General features: G+C 42.6%; 1 protein-coding gene and 1 long non-coding RNA gene across 2 annotated transcripts in view; both read right to left on the bottom strand.

Moving 5' to 3' along the window:
* Positions 1 to 4,499, bottom strand: part of LRRC1 (leucine rich repeat containing 1) — a 133,480-nt gene extending 128,981 nt beyond the window's left edge. The window contains exon 1 of the mRNA XM_058734276.1: positions 4,125 to 4,499. Coding sequence (XP_058590259.1) covers positions 4,125 to 4,283 — 159 coding nt within the window. The 5' untranslated portion in view covers positions 4,284 to 4,499. The remainder of the gene's footprint in view (positions 1 to 4,124) is intronic.
* A 2,036-nt stretch (positions 4,500 to 6,535) lies between these two features.
* Positions 6,536 to 14,415, bottom strand: LOC131514369 (uncharacterized). The gene is made up of 2 exons (XR_009263046.1): positions 14,303 to 14,415; positions 6,536 to 7,438 (listed from the first exon to the last, which is right to left on the bottom strand). It is a non-coding gene; the product is annotated as an uncharacterized LOC131514369 (long non-coding RNA).
* Between the last annotated feature and the right edge of the window lie 482 nt (positions 14,416 to 14,897).

Here is a 14,897-nt window from a genome sequence, read left to right as displayed (position 1 = left end):
TTTGAAGTCACAGTCAGAAATTATGTTTACAGTGCCTAAAAATTATTTCAAAAAGATATGACTGTCAAAGATTCCCAGCACAGAAGAGATAGAGAACAAAAACTGGTAAGAAAAAACCACTGAATTCAGAATGACTTTATCCCATGACGAGTTTCAATAGATTGGTATACAGTAGACGTGAGACTGCAGGAAGGGGAATCACGATGGCTGAGAAACGGGGGCAGCTTACCCATGACAGCACATGTGAAGACTCATTCATGCAACAAACATGTGAGTGCCTACTATGTGCCAGCCACTGCCCCAGGTTCAGCCATGAACAAAAGCATCCCTGCCCTCGTGGAGGTGATGTACTAGTTGGGGAGACAAAGAACATGAGTAAAATAGGAGGGGCTAAATAAGCACGTAGATGCAAGTAAGCAACTCTAGAGTTTGGTAGTAATAGGGCTCTAAGGGCTGGGAAAAAATAAAGCAGGATATGAGAAAGAATGATGGGAAAGGGGAGATATTTGAGATAATGTCATCTGGCAATCATCAAAAGATCAACTAAACCCTAAATAAGAGTAGGTGACAAAATGAAACTTGGTTTTATAAGCTATATGGGTTCAACAGCCTTTACTCAAAATATGTGCTGCCTATTAGACTAGGCTCTGTACTGAAGCCATAGAGATGGCATGATGGTATCCAAGAATCCATGCACCTTGAGGGGGAAATTGACAGTGTCAGAAACACTAAGGAAGCACAGAGGGGAGCATAGGCTCTTGGGGAAGACAAAACAGCTTCACCATATCAGTGACCTTTAACTTCTCAAGCGGCTTCCAACTTAAAGCAACCAGAGACTGTGCATCTAACCAGCTAGAGTCTTGAAAAAGGTCACTCCCAACTTGAATATTCTCTGACTATATTAGAGGTGGATAGATGCCAGAGCCATGATGTGCTTAAGAGAAAGAGGCAGAGGAGAAAGATCTGTATCAGGTGAGGCTAAATTCCTTCAACAGACAAAAGCTGTTTACTGAGCAGGACCTACTGGGTTCCAGGCTCTATGCTCACAAGGATGAGCAAAAGCATGCCAGCATCTCAGGAAGTTAGAGTCAGACTGTCTCCGTTACTAGGCATCCCAAAGGGATGGAGCCGGGAGGAAGTGAGAAGGAGAAGGTGGATGGGAATGGGATGGTGAGCCTATCATCCAGCTGGGGTCAGGCTACAGATGAACGTTCCAAGCCTTCCCTGCAGAACAGCAGCACTGAGAGGCTACTACAAGGTGGACCCACTGCCGAGGATGGGGATGCAGGCTCAGCAAAAGTTTAGATTAGGTAAGTAACCACCAAGCTAGCTGTCATGCCCCCTCTACCTCATACTCACCACATCTGTATTCAAGTCATCTACCTCCCCATAAAGTTGTGAATAGCTCATAGGAATCATACCTTCTCTAATCTCTATATTCCTAGCAACTGCAAATGATGAAGGGTCAGTAAATGTTTGACAGAGACCAGGCTTAATGACAGGAGTAAAATAGGAGGGGCTAAATAACTGAGATTTTAATGGGTGTGAAAAGCTGAATAAGCCAGATTCCTGCTAGGTGTCCAAAGCTGCTGAACAGGGGCAGGGCAGGGGGCAACCAGTGACTCTGCATCTAACCAGCTGAACAGCCTTGATGGAGTCACTTCAATTCTGAGTTTCAATTCACAAAATGAGGGAGCTGAAGCAAATCTGAGCTTACAAACCTTTCAGTAGAAAGGAAACAGCTTTTCATCATCCTGAACCATGAACAATGTCTGTATCTTTGCTTTTGGGGTATGGGGTGCGGCCTTCCCCTTTGTCTGTGCTTCCAAACAAATTACAGAGAACAGCCAGCCAGCAAGACCGCCACCACAAGGGCCCAGGAGGTCTGTCAGCAAAAGAGGGCCCCTGGTGATGGGGCAGGTAAGGAGACAGAGGTTAGAGGAGGGGTGGGGGTAGGGACAGCAGGGAGCAGTGCTAATGAGTTATGCAGATCTCAGAGGGGAAACAACAGCCCAAGGAAAGGACTTCTACTTTGAATGAAATATCTGTGCTTTCAAGGTGGTTGTGCACGTCTGGCTTATACCCATCCAGGCACCCAGACACAGTAAGTCATGAAGAAATCATTTTTAAACAACCTAGAAACTCTAAAACTAATTTCGGAGCTGTAAGAGCAATAATTACCCATAAGCAAGACCACCTTTAGCCTCTGAAAAGCTTGTTTATTTATACTGTATCTACAGAGTGCTATCAGACTAGCTTGAGCCTCTGAGAAGTTTCCAGTTAGGATTAGTATGAATACCTAACACTTCCAAAACCCATAATTTCCCCTTACAAAGCTGAATTCCCCAACATTACAGGAAAACCCACAAACTTTGCAGAAGGGAGTAAAAAGCCAATCCAGTCAAAGGAAATCTCCCAGTTCTATAAAAACAAACAAACAAACAAAATACCACAAAGAACACTGAAACATTTCTAGTTAAATAGTTTTTCACTCAATCTTTAATAACTTCATGCTGACACACTTGAAAAGTATTAAATAACATATTCTGTATTTCTGGCAATAGCAATGCCTAAAACTTACTTACAACTTAAGGCAGTAAGTGAGCTTATGCCTTTCAAGTCAAATTTGAGCAAGCTCAAGGCCAGACAAAGCCATGCGTCTGAAAATGCCTGCAAAATAATAAATGCCTGAGGGAACTGTACGGCTTTTTTGCTTCTAAGCTAAATAAAGCCTGGGGGGCTTTGCAAAGATCCTAGTGAGGATAATCCACATGATTACACAGAGCAAACCATCCGATTCCACATGAACCAAGGAAAGTTAATCAAAGAGAAAGAACACTTTAAATATTAAGAAAAACACACCGTTCTGCTTTTTAAAACACTTGGTCAGCGCTGAGGAACGCCATCAGGTCATTTTAACAAGCCAGAACATTTGACTAGCGAGCGTCTCTGTGACAGTCCTGTGTTAACTAAAGGACAAAAAAGATATTTGAGTCCCAACGCTCAGGCCTCACGTCCTCCTCCCAATTCCCAGCAGTCTAGTCTCCCTACTTCCTGCACACCTTTGGATTACTGCACACCGACTTCCTGCACACCCCGGGATTTGTGATACCTTCTTCCTTGAGGGTTACTCAAGCTAATTTCCTCGGCAGCAAGCTCGAAGGTTAAAAGTTCGCAGTCCCAGACCCTCCGTTAAAGCTCAATCAGCATGTGTCTCCTGACAACAAGTTTAGCCGCACCAGACTGATTAATGTATGTAAACAACTCTGAAGAGGTAACGCATCACTGCAAGGATAGAAGTCAGCAGGCTGAAGGTACGCGCTCCAGGAGAGGCGGCTGGCAATGCTGGCCCGCCGGGCGCAGCCTCTACTGACGTTCACAGCGGCTCCTTCCACGCAACAGGTCCACGCAGGCAGGGCCCCAGCGGCGGGCACCTGGGCACCTGCCCACAGGTCCCAAAGCATACCTCTCCTCCTGCCCGATATCCTCCAGCTCACCTCCCCTCACCTCCAATTCCCAACCGGCCCCGGAGCCAAGGCCGGCCAGCTCGCCAAACTACAATACTTTCAAGCACTGCCCACCAGCGATAAGGCCCCGGGGGCACATTCCTCCGAACTGCCTAGTTAGTGCGGCTCACTTGCGCGCTGCCCACCCGGGAAGCGCGCCCTGGCTAGTGGTCGGGGAATGCAGTGCAAGGAAAACTGCCCTGAGAGCAGATGCCACGCTCTGTCCTTCCACCTGGGAACAGCCCCAGCCACCTGGCTCCTCACCTGCCCGGGTACAAATGCCAGTTGTTTGTACTTAGACGTGCATCTAAACTCCTTACCAGCCCAGAACGTTTCCTTCCTTAGTCGCACAAGCTCTAGTGACTACTTGGAAAATATCAAGTCGCTCGCTTTGTATAAAATGACAAGGAACTTTTAATGCGAGGGGAGGAGGGTTAGGGAGGAAGAGGCAGGTGAATGCAGGTAGTGGTGGTTCTGCGGGACGTGGCGACGGGATCTGGAGGTAGAAGAGGGATAGAGTGTGGAAGGGAGGTGACCACGGGAGAGAGGAAGGCGAGCTCTGGCCAGGCTCGGCCGAGTTCCCCCAAAGGCGGCGCGCAGGTGAGGCCGGACACTCACCTCGGGCAGCTCGCGGAGCTGGTTGGCGTCCAGCAGCAGCTCCTCCAGGCTGCGGGCGTAGCGGTAGATCTCCTCGGGGACATAGACCAGCGAGCAGTGGCGCTTGTCGATCGTCTCCACATGACGGTTGCACCGCCACAGGGGGATGCAGTGGAACATCGCCGCCCCCGCCGCCGGGTCCCGAGCCGCGGAGACCCGGGCTCTGAGCCCGCTCCGCCCGGCGGCTCCGCTCCGCCCGCTGCCCAGTCCGCACTCGTTGGCTCCCGTGCTCGCTTGCTCCTCGCGCCGGGGTTCGCGGTCCCAAACGCTTCCAGGAACCTCGGGCGGGAGCCCCAGCCGAGTCCCAGCGCCCCCGCCCGCCAGCCGGTGCGTCCCCTCCCACCTTCCAGTCGCGCCGCCGCGGCCGCTACTGCCGCGCGGAGCTTCCTACTCGCGGCCACCGCGCGACTGAGCATGCGCGCCAGTGGGCGCGCGCGAGGGCGTATCCCGGCCCGGGGGATGCTCCGCTCCGGGTTTTCCCGGAGACCTGGAGTCGGAGAGGGTCGAAACCTGCGGACCGGGCGCTCTCGGTCCCCCAACTCTGGCTGGGATTCCGGGAGCGTTCAGCCCTCTGAGGAAGCCTGACTCCAATGGAGCTTGGGGTAAAGATGAAGCAGAGGAGAGGTGGCCTGAGGGGAGCAGAACAACTTTGATTTTTAGTTACTTAACTCGCTCTCGTCTCCTCGCTCCCCTTCCCCAAAACAACTTTCTCTTCCGGGGTCAGGCAGGACCGCCCCCCGAAGCGTACCTTGCGCGCCTTGGGCGCCTCGAGCTACGAGATTCGGTGTGATTTTGAGGTGCCCTGGCTGCCAGCAGGAGTGAGCGGACCGCCCTCCGCCCTGCACCGGACCTGGCCGTGCCCTCTGGTCCGCGGGCACCGCCTGCAGGCTGTTGTAGCCTGGGCTCACATCTTCAGCATTGTTTTTATACAGAGTAATAGGAAGTCCCTCTCCCCTTACCACCAAAAACATATGGGTCAGAGAGTTTGTAAGATTCTCCTAGATATGGATGCACCCCATCAGGAGTCCAAACTCAAAAACGAAGTAGCTAAGGTGAGTTTCTGTGCCTGTTCTAGCCAGGCAGATGATGGCCCCTGGCGACTATTCTGGGCTAGTGAGGAAGGACGAACGGGGGAGGTGGGGCAAATTGACGGGGCTGTTAGGTGAACATCCTCCATCCAGCTCCTATGTTTCTGCACCAACACCCAGTATCTTGCAAAGGGAGGTTGCAGCCCAAGAAGGGATAGCAGGGGAGGACTCAAGAGGCTCACTACTGGATAATAATGACCATTTGCTCGCCCCTGATTCATTCCCACGGACTGGGACCAGAACCCTGAACTTCTCCCTATCTCCAGATAACGCACTGGCTCCTTTACAAAGGCTTGCCGACCAGATCAAAGCCAATCACATTGATGGATTGTCTTTTGGGTCCTACTCTGATTCCCCTACCCCTCCCCCCCCCCCAGCTGCCCCCTTGTCCTCACACCTTCCCTTTCAAGATTCCACCTGTGGCCTCTACCAGACACCACCATGTTCTCTGGCTCCAAGTTGCCAAAGCTAAAATCAGGAGTCATGAAATCCACTTTTCTGCAGAAACTGAAAGCTGAGCATGCTCAGTGGCGAAGGAAAATTTTGGTTTGAAACTAGTGCATACTACACAGACTCCCAGTTTCAACTGTGCACAGGACAGTTTCCCAAGGGGTTAGCAAGGAGAAGAATACTTCATCATTTCTATTCCTGGCTGAGGGCTTCTTTCTTCCCAGTGAGGATGGATCTGAGTACCACTTTGGTTTCTATCCTAACATTATCACCACCTTAACTGTCTAAATCCTGTCAGTCCCTGGGGCGCCTGGGTGGTGCAGTCGGTTAAGCGTCCGACTTCGGCCAGGTCACGATCTCGCGGTCCGTGAGTTCAAGCCCCGCATCGGGCTCTGGGCTGATGGCTCGGAGCCTGGACCCTGTTTCCGATTCTGTGTCTCCCTCTCTCTCTGCCCCTCCCCCGTTCATGCTCTGTCTCTCTCTGTCCCAAAAATAAATAAAAAACGTTGAAAAAAAAAAAAAATCCTGTCAGTCCCTAAACTGCATTGCCCTACCCGCTCCACCCTCTCTTTTGTTTGTCCTGGTGTGATTTATACATTCCCAGCAGGTAAGGAAGGCCACCTGGACTTTGAACCTTAGCCACTCTTCCTTCCTTTTCGTGTCCCAGAAAGCCACTTTGTGCCACCTTTAGTAGAAAACTGGTTACTGCCTGAGAGACTAAGTCTGGATTGGTAAGCAAGTCACTGTCTTTGCAAGTTTTCTAACTGCTTACAAAAGCAACAAAAATGAAGAAGGCTCAGCTCCTTCATCTTAATCTTCTGTTGACTTCAGAGATTACCACGCTCCGTTATTTTAATAAACACCAAGTATGTTTTAGAGATATGGCTGGTGTTTTAAAAAATTCAGACCTCAACTAGTATTCCCTGTGTGCCTCTCCATGACACTTAGACTTGCATTATGATTTGCATTTCCCTGGTGGCAAGTGATGATGACCATCTTTTCATGTGTCTGTTGGCCATTTGTAGGTCTTCTTTGGAGAAATGTCTGCTCATGTCTTCTGCCCATTGTTAATGGGATTATTTGTTTGGGGTGTTGAGTTGTATCAGTTCTTTGTATGTTTTGGATACTAACCCTTTATTGGATATGTCATTTGCAAATATCTTCTCCCATTCCATTGGTTGCCTTTTAGTTTTGTTGATTGTTTCCTTCACTGTGTAGAAGCTTTTTATTTTGATGAAGTCCCACTAGCTTATTTTTACTTTTACTTCCCTTGTCTCAGGAGACATATCTAGAAAAATGTTATACAGCTGATGTCGGAGAGATTACTATTTGTGTTCTCTTCAAGGATTTTTATGGTTTCAGGTCTCACTTTTAGGTCTCTAATCCATTTTGAGGCTCTTTTTGTGTATGGTGAAAAGAAGTCCAGTTTCATCCTTTTGCATGTGGCTGACCAGTTTTTCCAATACCATTGGTTGAAGAGACTGTCTTTTTCACGTTACATATTCTTTCCTCCTTTGTCGAAGTGTGGATTTATTTCTGGGTTTTCTATTCTGTTCCACTGATCTTTGTGTCTATTTTTGTGCCATTACCATACTGTTTTAATTACCACCACTGTGTAATATAACTTGAAATCTGGAATTATGATGCTTCCAGCCTTGTTCTGCTTTCTCAAGATTGCTTTGGCGATTTAAGGTCCTTTGTGGTTCCACACAAATTTTAGGATTGTTTGTTCTAGTTCTGTAAAAAATGCAGTTGTTATTTTGATAGGGATTTCATTAAATACATAGCTTGCTTTGGGTAGTATAGATATTTTAACAATATTTGTTCTTCCAACCCATGAGCATGGAATGACTTTCCATTCTTTACATTGTCATTAGTGTTTTATAGTTTTCAGAGTACAGGTCTTTCACCTCTTTGGTTAAATTTATTCCTAGGTATCTTATTGTTTTTGGTGTGACTGTAAATGGGATTATTATCTTTTTATTTTTTTTTAAGTTTATTTATTTTTTGAGAGACAGAGACAGAGCATGAGTAAGAGAGGAGCAGTGAGAAGGAGAGACAGAATCCAAAGCAGGCTTCAGGCTCTGAGCTGTCAGCATAGAACATAACATGGGGTGTGAACCCACGAACCTTGAGATCATGACCTGAGCTGAAGTCAGACACTGAACCAACTGAGCCACCCACGCGTCCCAGGATTTTCTTAATTTCACTTCCTACTGCTTCATTATTAATGTATAGGAATGCAACAGATTTCTATACATTTTTATATCCTGTGACTTTACTGAATTGATTGATCAGTTCTAGTAGTTGTTTTAGTGGAGTCTTTAGGGTTTTCTATATACAGTACTGCCTAAAATGTGAAACATTAGTCTGGTAAGAGAGAAAAAAATGAAAAAAACCTGTGAATTGGAGAATAGGGGACCGATTCTTTATCCTGAAGAGTTTTAAGCTTTCCTTGTTGATATAATTTCTAGCACTATTCCCCCATATACAAATATGAATTTGACTCAATGTAAACTAAATTTAAAAGATCGCTTAAATTAATTTCTTTTGGAATGGTGCATTTCACTCCTTTTCGGTGTGAACCATTTTTCACAGACTCTGGGGCTAAAGAGGTCTGATTTTGAACTCTGGCTATGCCACCTAATAGCTTTGTAGAATTGGACAGTTTGCTTAACTTTCATAAGTCTGTTTTATCATTTCAAATGAGGACAATGCTCCAGGTGTTGTTATCAGGATGAAATGAGGTGATGTAAATACAGTTCTTAGCAGGCTGTCAGGCACACATCAGTTGCATCAAATATTCACTAATGCACAGTCTGAGGCAGCTTTCAGGTTGGCTTTTGTCATTCCCATCTCCTCATTGGTCTATACAACCAGCTTCTATCCTTGCTTCTCTTAGATCACTCACTTTGGGGAAGCCAGCTGCCATATTGAACAGCCCAGTGGAGAGGTCCACATGGCAAGGAATTGAGGACTGCTGACAGCAGCCAGCAAGGACCTGAGACTTCTTGCCAAAAGCCATGTGAGTGAATAATATTGGAAGCCAATCCTATAGCCCCAGTCAAGCCTTTAAATGATGCAGCCCCAGCCAGTAGCTTAATTACTACATCATAATACACCCTGACCTAGGACCACTCGATTAAGCTGCTCCTGGATTCCTAACCCTAGGAAACTGTGTGGAACAATAAATATTTGTTATTTTAAGCTGCTAAAATTGGGAGTAATTCATGACAACACAACAGATAGCCCCATTAAATGTGTGTATACTATGCACCAGGCACTGTGCTAGATACAAAGAACCAGATAGGTAGTACCCTCATCAAGCTTATACTCTAAGGGTAGGAGAATCATAAATGTTCAATTAATGTTCTTGTGGTGGTGGTCGTGGTTGTTCTATCAGTAATTTTTTGAGCCTGGTTATTGTCATTAACTTTTTTAAAAATGGAAGTCCAAAGTGGTACCTGGTAAGATGGGACAGAATGTGGATTCAGAGGTTTGATCATGTGAATTTGAAAGTAAGGCACTACCACCTATCCATTAGAATGATGACTAAAAATAAAAAGATTGACAGTCTCAAGTGTTACTAAAGATATGGGCAACTGGAACTCCTGCATTGCTGGTGGGAGTGTAAAATGATAAAACCACTTCGGGGAAACAATTTAGAATTTTTTTATAAGTATATACCCACCCTAATGACCCAGCTATCCTACCCCCTTGGTATTCACACTCACACACAAGAAAATGAAAGCACATGTCCATTCAGAGGCTTGTTGACCAATAGTGATAAAAGTTGTGTTAATTATAGCCATAAACTGGAAACAACCCAAATATTCATCAACAGATGAATGAATAAACAAAGTGTACTGTATCAAAACAATGGAATAACAACAATAAAAGGAACAAACTAATAATACATGTGACATTGTGGATGAATCTCAAAAACATTATGCTGAGTAAAAGGAGCCAGACACAAAAGAATCCATACTGTGTGATTCCATATACAAACTAAGATAAAGTAATACAACCTAGATCCATAGATACCTGCACCTAGGGGTTGGGAAGAAAGTGTAGGGGAAAAGATTGATGGCAAAAGGCGGGAGGGAACTTTGTGGGTAATGGAATATTCTGTGTCTTGATTGTGGTGATGGCTGCATGGATGTATACATTTATTAAGGCTATCAAACTGTACACTTAAAATGGGAAAATTTTTATTGTATAAAATTGTTCTTTATGTGTTCTCTAATTTTTCCTTCCAATGCGTTTGTAATATTGCATTTCAGACTCAGCTCTTTTTTAAATTTTTTTTTTTAACGTTTATTTATTTTTGGGACAGAGAGAGATAGAGCACGAACGGGGGAGGGGCAGAGAGAGAGGGAGACACAGAATTGGAAGCAGGCTCCAGGCTCTGAGCCATTAGCCCAGAGCCTGACGCGGGGCTCGAACTCACAGACCGTGAGATCGTGACCTGAGCTGAAGTCGGATGCTTAACCGACTGAGCCACCCAGGTGCCCCTCAGACTCAGCTCTTTAATTCATCTAGGTTCAGTTTAAACATGATGTAAGGACTATATCTAACTTCCTCCCACCCTCACCCATGGACACACCTGTTATTAACAAAAGCATTGTTTCCTCATTAATCTCCCGTGCCACCTGAGTCACAAATTTAGTGTAAATATATATATATATGGAGCTTATTTTGGGATATATTATGCCTCTGTTTTTCTGTGTCTCTGCTAATACCACAGCATATAATTACAGAAGTTTTATTTGATATCTTGATATTTAGTGGAGCAAATTTTTTCACCATGCTTTTTCAAGAGTAGTTTAGCTAATCTTTCTTCCTGATACTTTTGTTAAATTTTAGAAATAAGCTTCTAAAGTTTTAAATAATAAAAAAATCTGTATGGATTTTAATTAACATGTGAAAATCTATAAATTTGTTTGGGAGAATTGTCCCCTTCATATTACTGAGTCTTTTTTTTTTTTAATTTTTTTTTAACGTTTATTTATTTTTGAGACAGAGAGAGACAGAGCATGAACAGGGGAGGGGCAGAGAGAGAGGGAGATACAGAATCTGAAACAGGCTCCAGGCTCTGAGCTGTCAACACAGAGCCTGACGTGGGGCTCAAACTCACGGACTGTGAGATCATGACCTGAAGTTGGCCGCTTAACCGACTGAGCCACCCAGGCACCCCTTACTGAGTCTTTTAATCCATGCTCAAGATCTATTTTTTATTTATTTAGGAATCTTTTTTTTTTTAATTTGTTTTAATGTTTATTTATTTATTTTTTTTTTTTGAGACAGAGAGAGACAGAGCATGAACGGGGGAGGGTCAGAGAGAGAGGGAGACACAGAATCCGAAGCAGGCTCCAGGCTCTGAGCTGTCAGCACAGAGCCCGAGCAGGGCTCGAACTCATGGACGGTGAGATCATGACCTGAGCCGAAGTCAGACACTTAACAGACTGAGCCACCCAGGCGCCCCTATTTAGGAATCTTTTAATGTAACTCATAAAATTTTATTACTTTCCTTAAGAAGTTTTATATATCTTTTGTAGGACTTCTTCCTAGATTCAATTAATTTTTTATGCTGTAATAAATGGTATAACTAAAATTTTATTTAAACTTTTAAAAAGTAAATAACTAAAAATAAAATAATGCATTAATAAAAGTAGTTTTAAAAGTTAACAAATAAATATACAGGTAAATGTATTTAACAGGCAATTGTAAATTACTTCTAGGACTAGGAATCATGTTGTGTTATTTATTTAATGTCTGCTATTGTGCCAGACACTGGATTAATTTTCTGGGGAGACAAAAAGGAATACGACATAGCTTTCAGTCTTACTGAAAGAATGGCAGTCATCAAGAAAATTATAACAATCATAGTAATATTTTTTCTTAACCTATGGAATCTAATCTTTGTCTTATAAAAAATTACTTGAGTGCCCTCTGAATTATTTATGTGTCAGCCAAATGGGCAAATTAAATCTTACTGTATGCAATGCTGGATACTAGGAAGAAATTTGCAATAGAATCTCAAAGCCCTCAGGGAGAGGAAGCACTCAGACCCCAACCTCTGCTTCTTCAAATTTGAATTTAAGGACATTTTCTAGAGATCATTTTCTAGAGATCATGCTGTAAGGGAAGGACACCCAAACCATTCAAGAAACACAAGAGCCTACACGATCATATGGGTAAATCGGTTTATAATTCAACAATCTATATAATCAGAAGCAAAGTTGCCACTCTAAGACTTCTGTGATTTCTTCTTGCTAGTAAATTAAAATTCCATCCCCTTCCATCCCTGGCTCTTTCTGTGGAATGTTTAGCTCATTTACATTTAATATAATTACCAGTTAACACTTGAATAATATGGTGGTTAGAAGCACTGACCCCTGCACAGTCGAAAATTCATGCATAACTCTTGACTCCCCAAAAACTTTACTAATAGCTTACTGTTGACCAGAAGCTTTACTGGTGACAGTAAATTAACACATATTTTGTTTTAATACATATGTAATACATTTTATATATAATACATATACGTATATGTATAAAGTAAGCTGGAGAAAAGAACACGTTATTAAGGAAATCATAAAGTATAGGAAATACATTTATAGTACTGTATGGTAAAAAATCTGCATATAAGTGAACCCATGCATGTCAAACCCATGTTCAAGGGTCAACTGTATTGCTATGGTTGAATTTAAGTCCGCTATGTATTATTTTCTTTCTGTTTGTACCATCTGATTTTTCATTCTCTGTTCTTTCTTTTCCACCATCTTTTGTGTAAATAAATAACCACATTTCGTCTATAGGCCTTCTAGGCTCTAGTAGCTACTCTATGGATTACAATATGCATCCTTAAATTTTCACAGTTTACCATGAAAGTATATACCAATTCATGTTAAACATAAGACTCTTGTAATTATCCAGGTCTATTTGCCACCTCTCTGGTCCTTTATGTTACAGGGTTTTTTTGTTTTTGTTTTTGTTTTAATTTTTTTTTAAGTTTATTTATTTTTGAGACAGAGAAAGACAGAGCATGAACGGGGGAGGGGCAGAGAGAGAGGGAGACACAGAATCGGAAGCAGGCTCCGGGCTCCAAGCCATCAGCCCAGAACCCGACGCAGGGTTCAAACTCACGGACCGGACCGTGAGATGGTGACCTGAGTCAAAGTTGGACGCTTAACCGACTGAGCCACCCAGGCGTCCCTATGTTACAATTTTTATATGTATTACATTTACCTATGTTACAAGCTTCACAACGAAATTTTATAATTTTTTAACAGTCCTATGTATTTTAAAGAAACAAGAGGAAAAATAGTCTCTTATATTTACTCACATGTTTACTCTTTCCAGTGTTCTTTATTCCTACCTGACCTCATTCCTCTTACCTTTTGGTAGAGGTCTGTTGACAGAAGATTCTTGGTTTTCTTTATTATAAAGTGTCTTTATTTCATCCTAATTTTTTAAGCACATGTTCAGTGTGTATCAAATTTTTATTATAATTTTTTTCCTTTCAGCATTCTAAAAATGAACAACTTTCTTCCAATTTTTATTGTTTCTTGTAAGAAGTCAGCAATATTTCAAATTGATGCTAAGCTGTATATAATGTATCATTTTTCTGTTTGCTTTCAAGATTTTCTCTTTACTTTTTTTTTAATTTGACTATTACATGTCTGTATTTATCCTGATGTGAGTTTACTAAACTTATTGACTCTGTAAACTTATCTTTCACCAAATTTAGGATATTTCAGTCACTGAGTCCCTAAAATTTTTTTGCCCAATTTCTTCTTTTTTCCTTTTGATATTCCAATATTACAAATGTTAGACTTTTTGGTGGTCACCCACATGTACTTGAGGTTCTGCTTTGTCCCCATTGTTTTTTTTCTCTCTGTTTTTCAAACTGAGTAATATATATTTATACAGCTTCACATTTACTTGTTCTTTCTTTTATCATCTGAAGCTACTATTAAGCCCATATGAAATACAACTTTAGATAGTGTATTTTTGTAGTTCTAGAATTTCTTTCATTGTTTTTTATATATACAGTTTCTATTTCTCTGCTGAGATTTCCTATTTGCTCATGCATTAAGAGTATATGTTCCTTTGAGCTCAGAGCCTGAAGCCTGCTTTGAAATCTGTGTCTCCCTCTCTCTGCCCCTCCCCTGGTCATGTTCTGTCTCAAAAATAAATAAAATGTTAAAAATTTTTTTTTAAAAAGAGTATATGTTCCTTTATAAACCAAATATAGTTATAACCCCTGCTTTAAACTCCTTGTATACTAATTCCAACATCTGAGTCATCTCAGTGTTGATTTCCATTGAATGCCTTTTCTTTTAAGTGTAGGTCACATTTTCTTGTCTCTTAATATGCCTGGTTATTTTCAAATGTATCCTGGACATTATAAATGATAAAATCTCTGGATTATGTGATATTACTTCAAAGGGTATTATTTTTTTATTTTCTTTTAGCACACAGTTAGCTTGGATGAAATCAAACATCAAACTCTTATGTCCTAGCCTCTTCAGGCTGCTATACCAAAAATACCATATACTGGATAACTTACAAGCAACAGAAATTTATTTCTTATACCTCTGGAGACTGGAAGTCCACAATCAATGCACCACTAGATTCAGTGTGAGGTGAGGACCTGCTTCCTGGTTTATAGATGTTTTTCTTAGCACTGTGTCTCCACACATTACAAAGGGACACAGGAGCTCTCTGGGGCTCCCTTTATAAGGACACTAATCCCTTTCATGAGGGTTCCACTCCTATGACCTACTCACCTTCCAAAGGCCCTACTTCCACTTTGGGGATTACACTTCAACAATATAAATTTGAGGCGGGGGGGCACAAATATTTGGCCTATGGTATCTTATTTTCTCTGTGGTGGATGGCAACTGAAATTTTGTGTTCTGTTATTTTATTCTTAACTGTGCTACTTCAAACAGAGCTGCACATGCATAATTAAGGGGTAAGCCAGAGATATGGGTGGAGTTTATATGCAGAATTTGGAGTTAATACTCTTACTCAATCCCTTCTTAGGTTTCCCTCTCTCACTTCCCAACTGAAATGGTCACTCCAACTCTGATCCGCTCCAACTCAGACCAGTTAGATTGCTATAAAAATTGGCTGTTTTAATTTATACTTTAAATTTTAGTGGTTCTGTGTAGTAGAGTGTCTATGC

The sequence above is a fragment of the Neofelis nebulosa genome, chromosome 6 (assembly GCF_028018385.1).
Source record: "Neofelis nebulosa isolate mNeoNeb1 chromosome 6, mNeoNeb1.pri, whole genome shotgun sequence".
In the NCBI taxonomy this organism is placed as follows: Eukaryota; Metazoa; Chordata; class Mammalia; order Carnivora; family Felidae; genus Neofelis; species Neofelis nebulosa.
The sequence above is the reverse complement of the archived record's forward strand: the minus strand, read 5'-3'. Positions and strand labels throughout refer to the sequence as shown.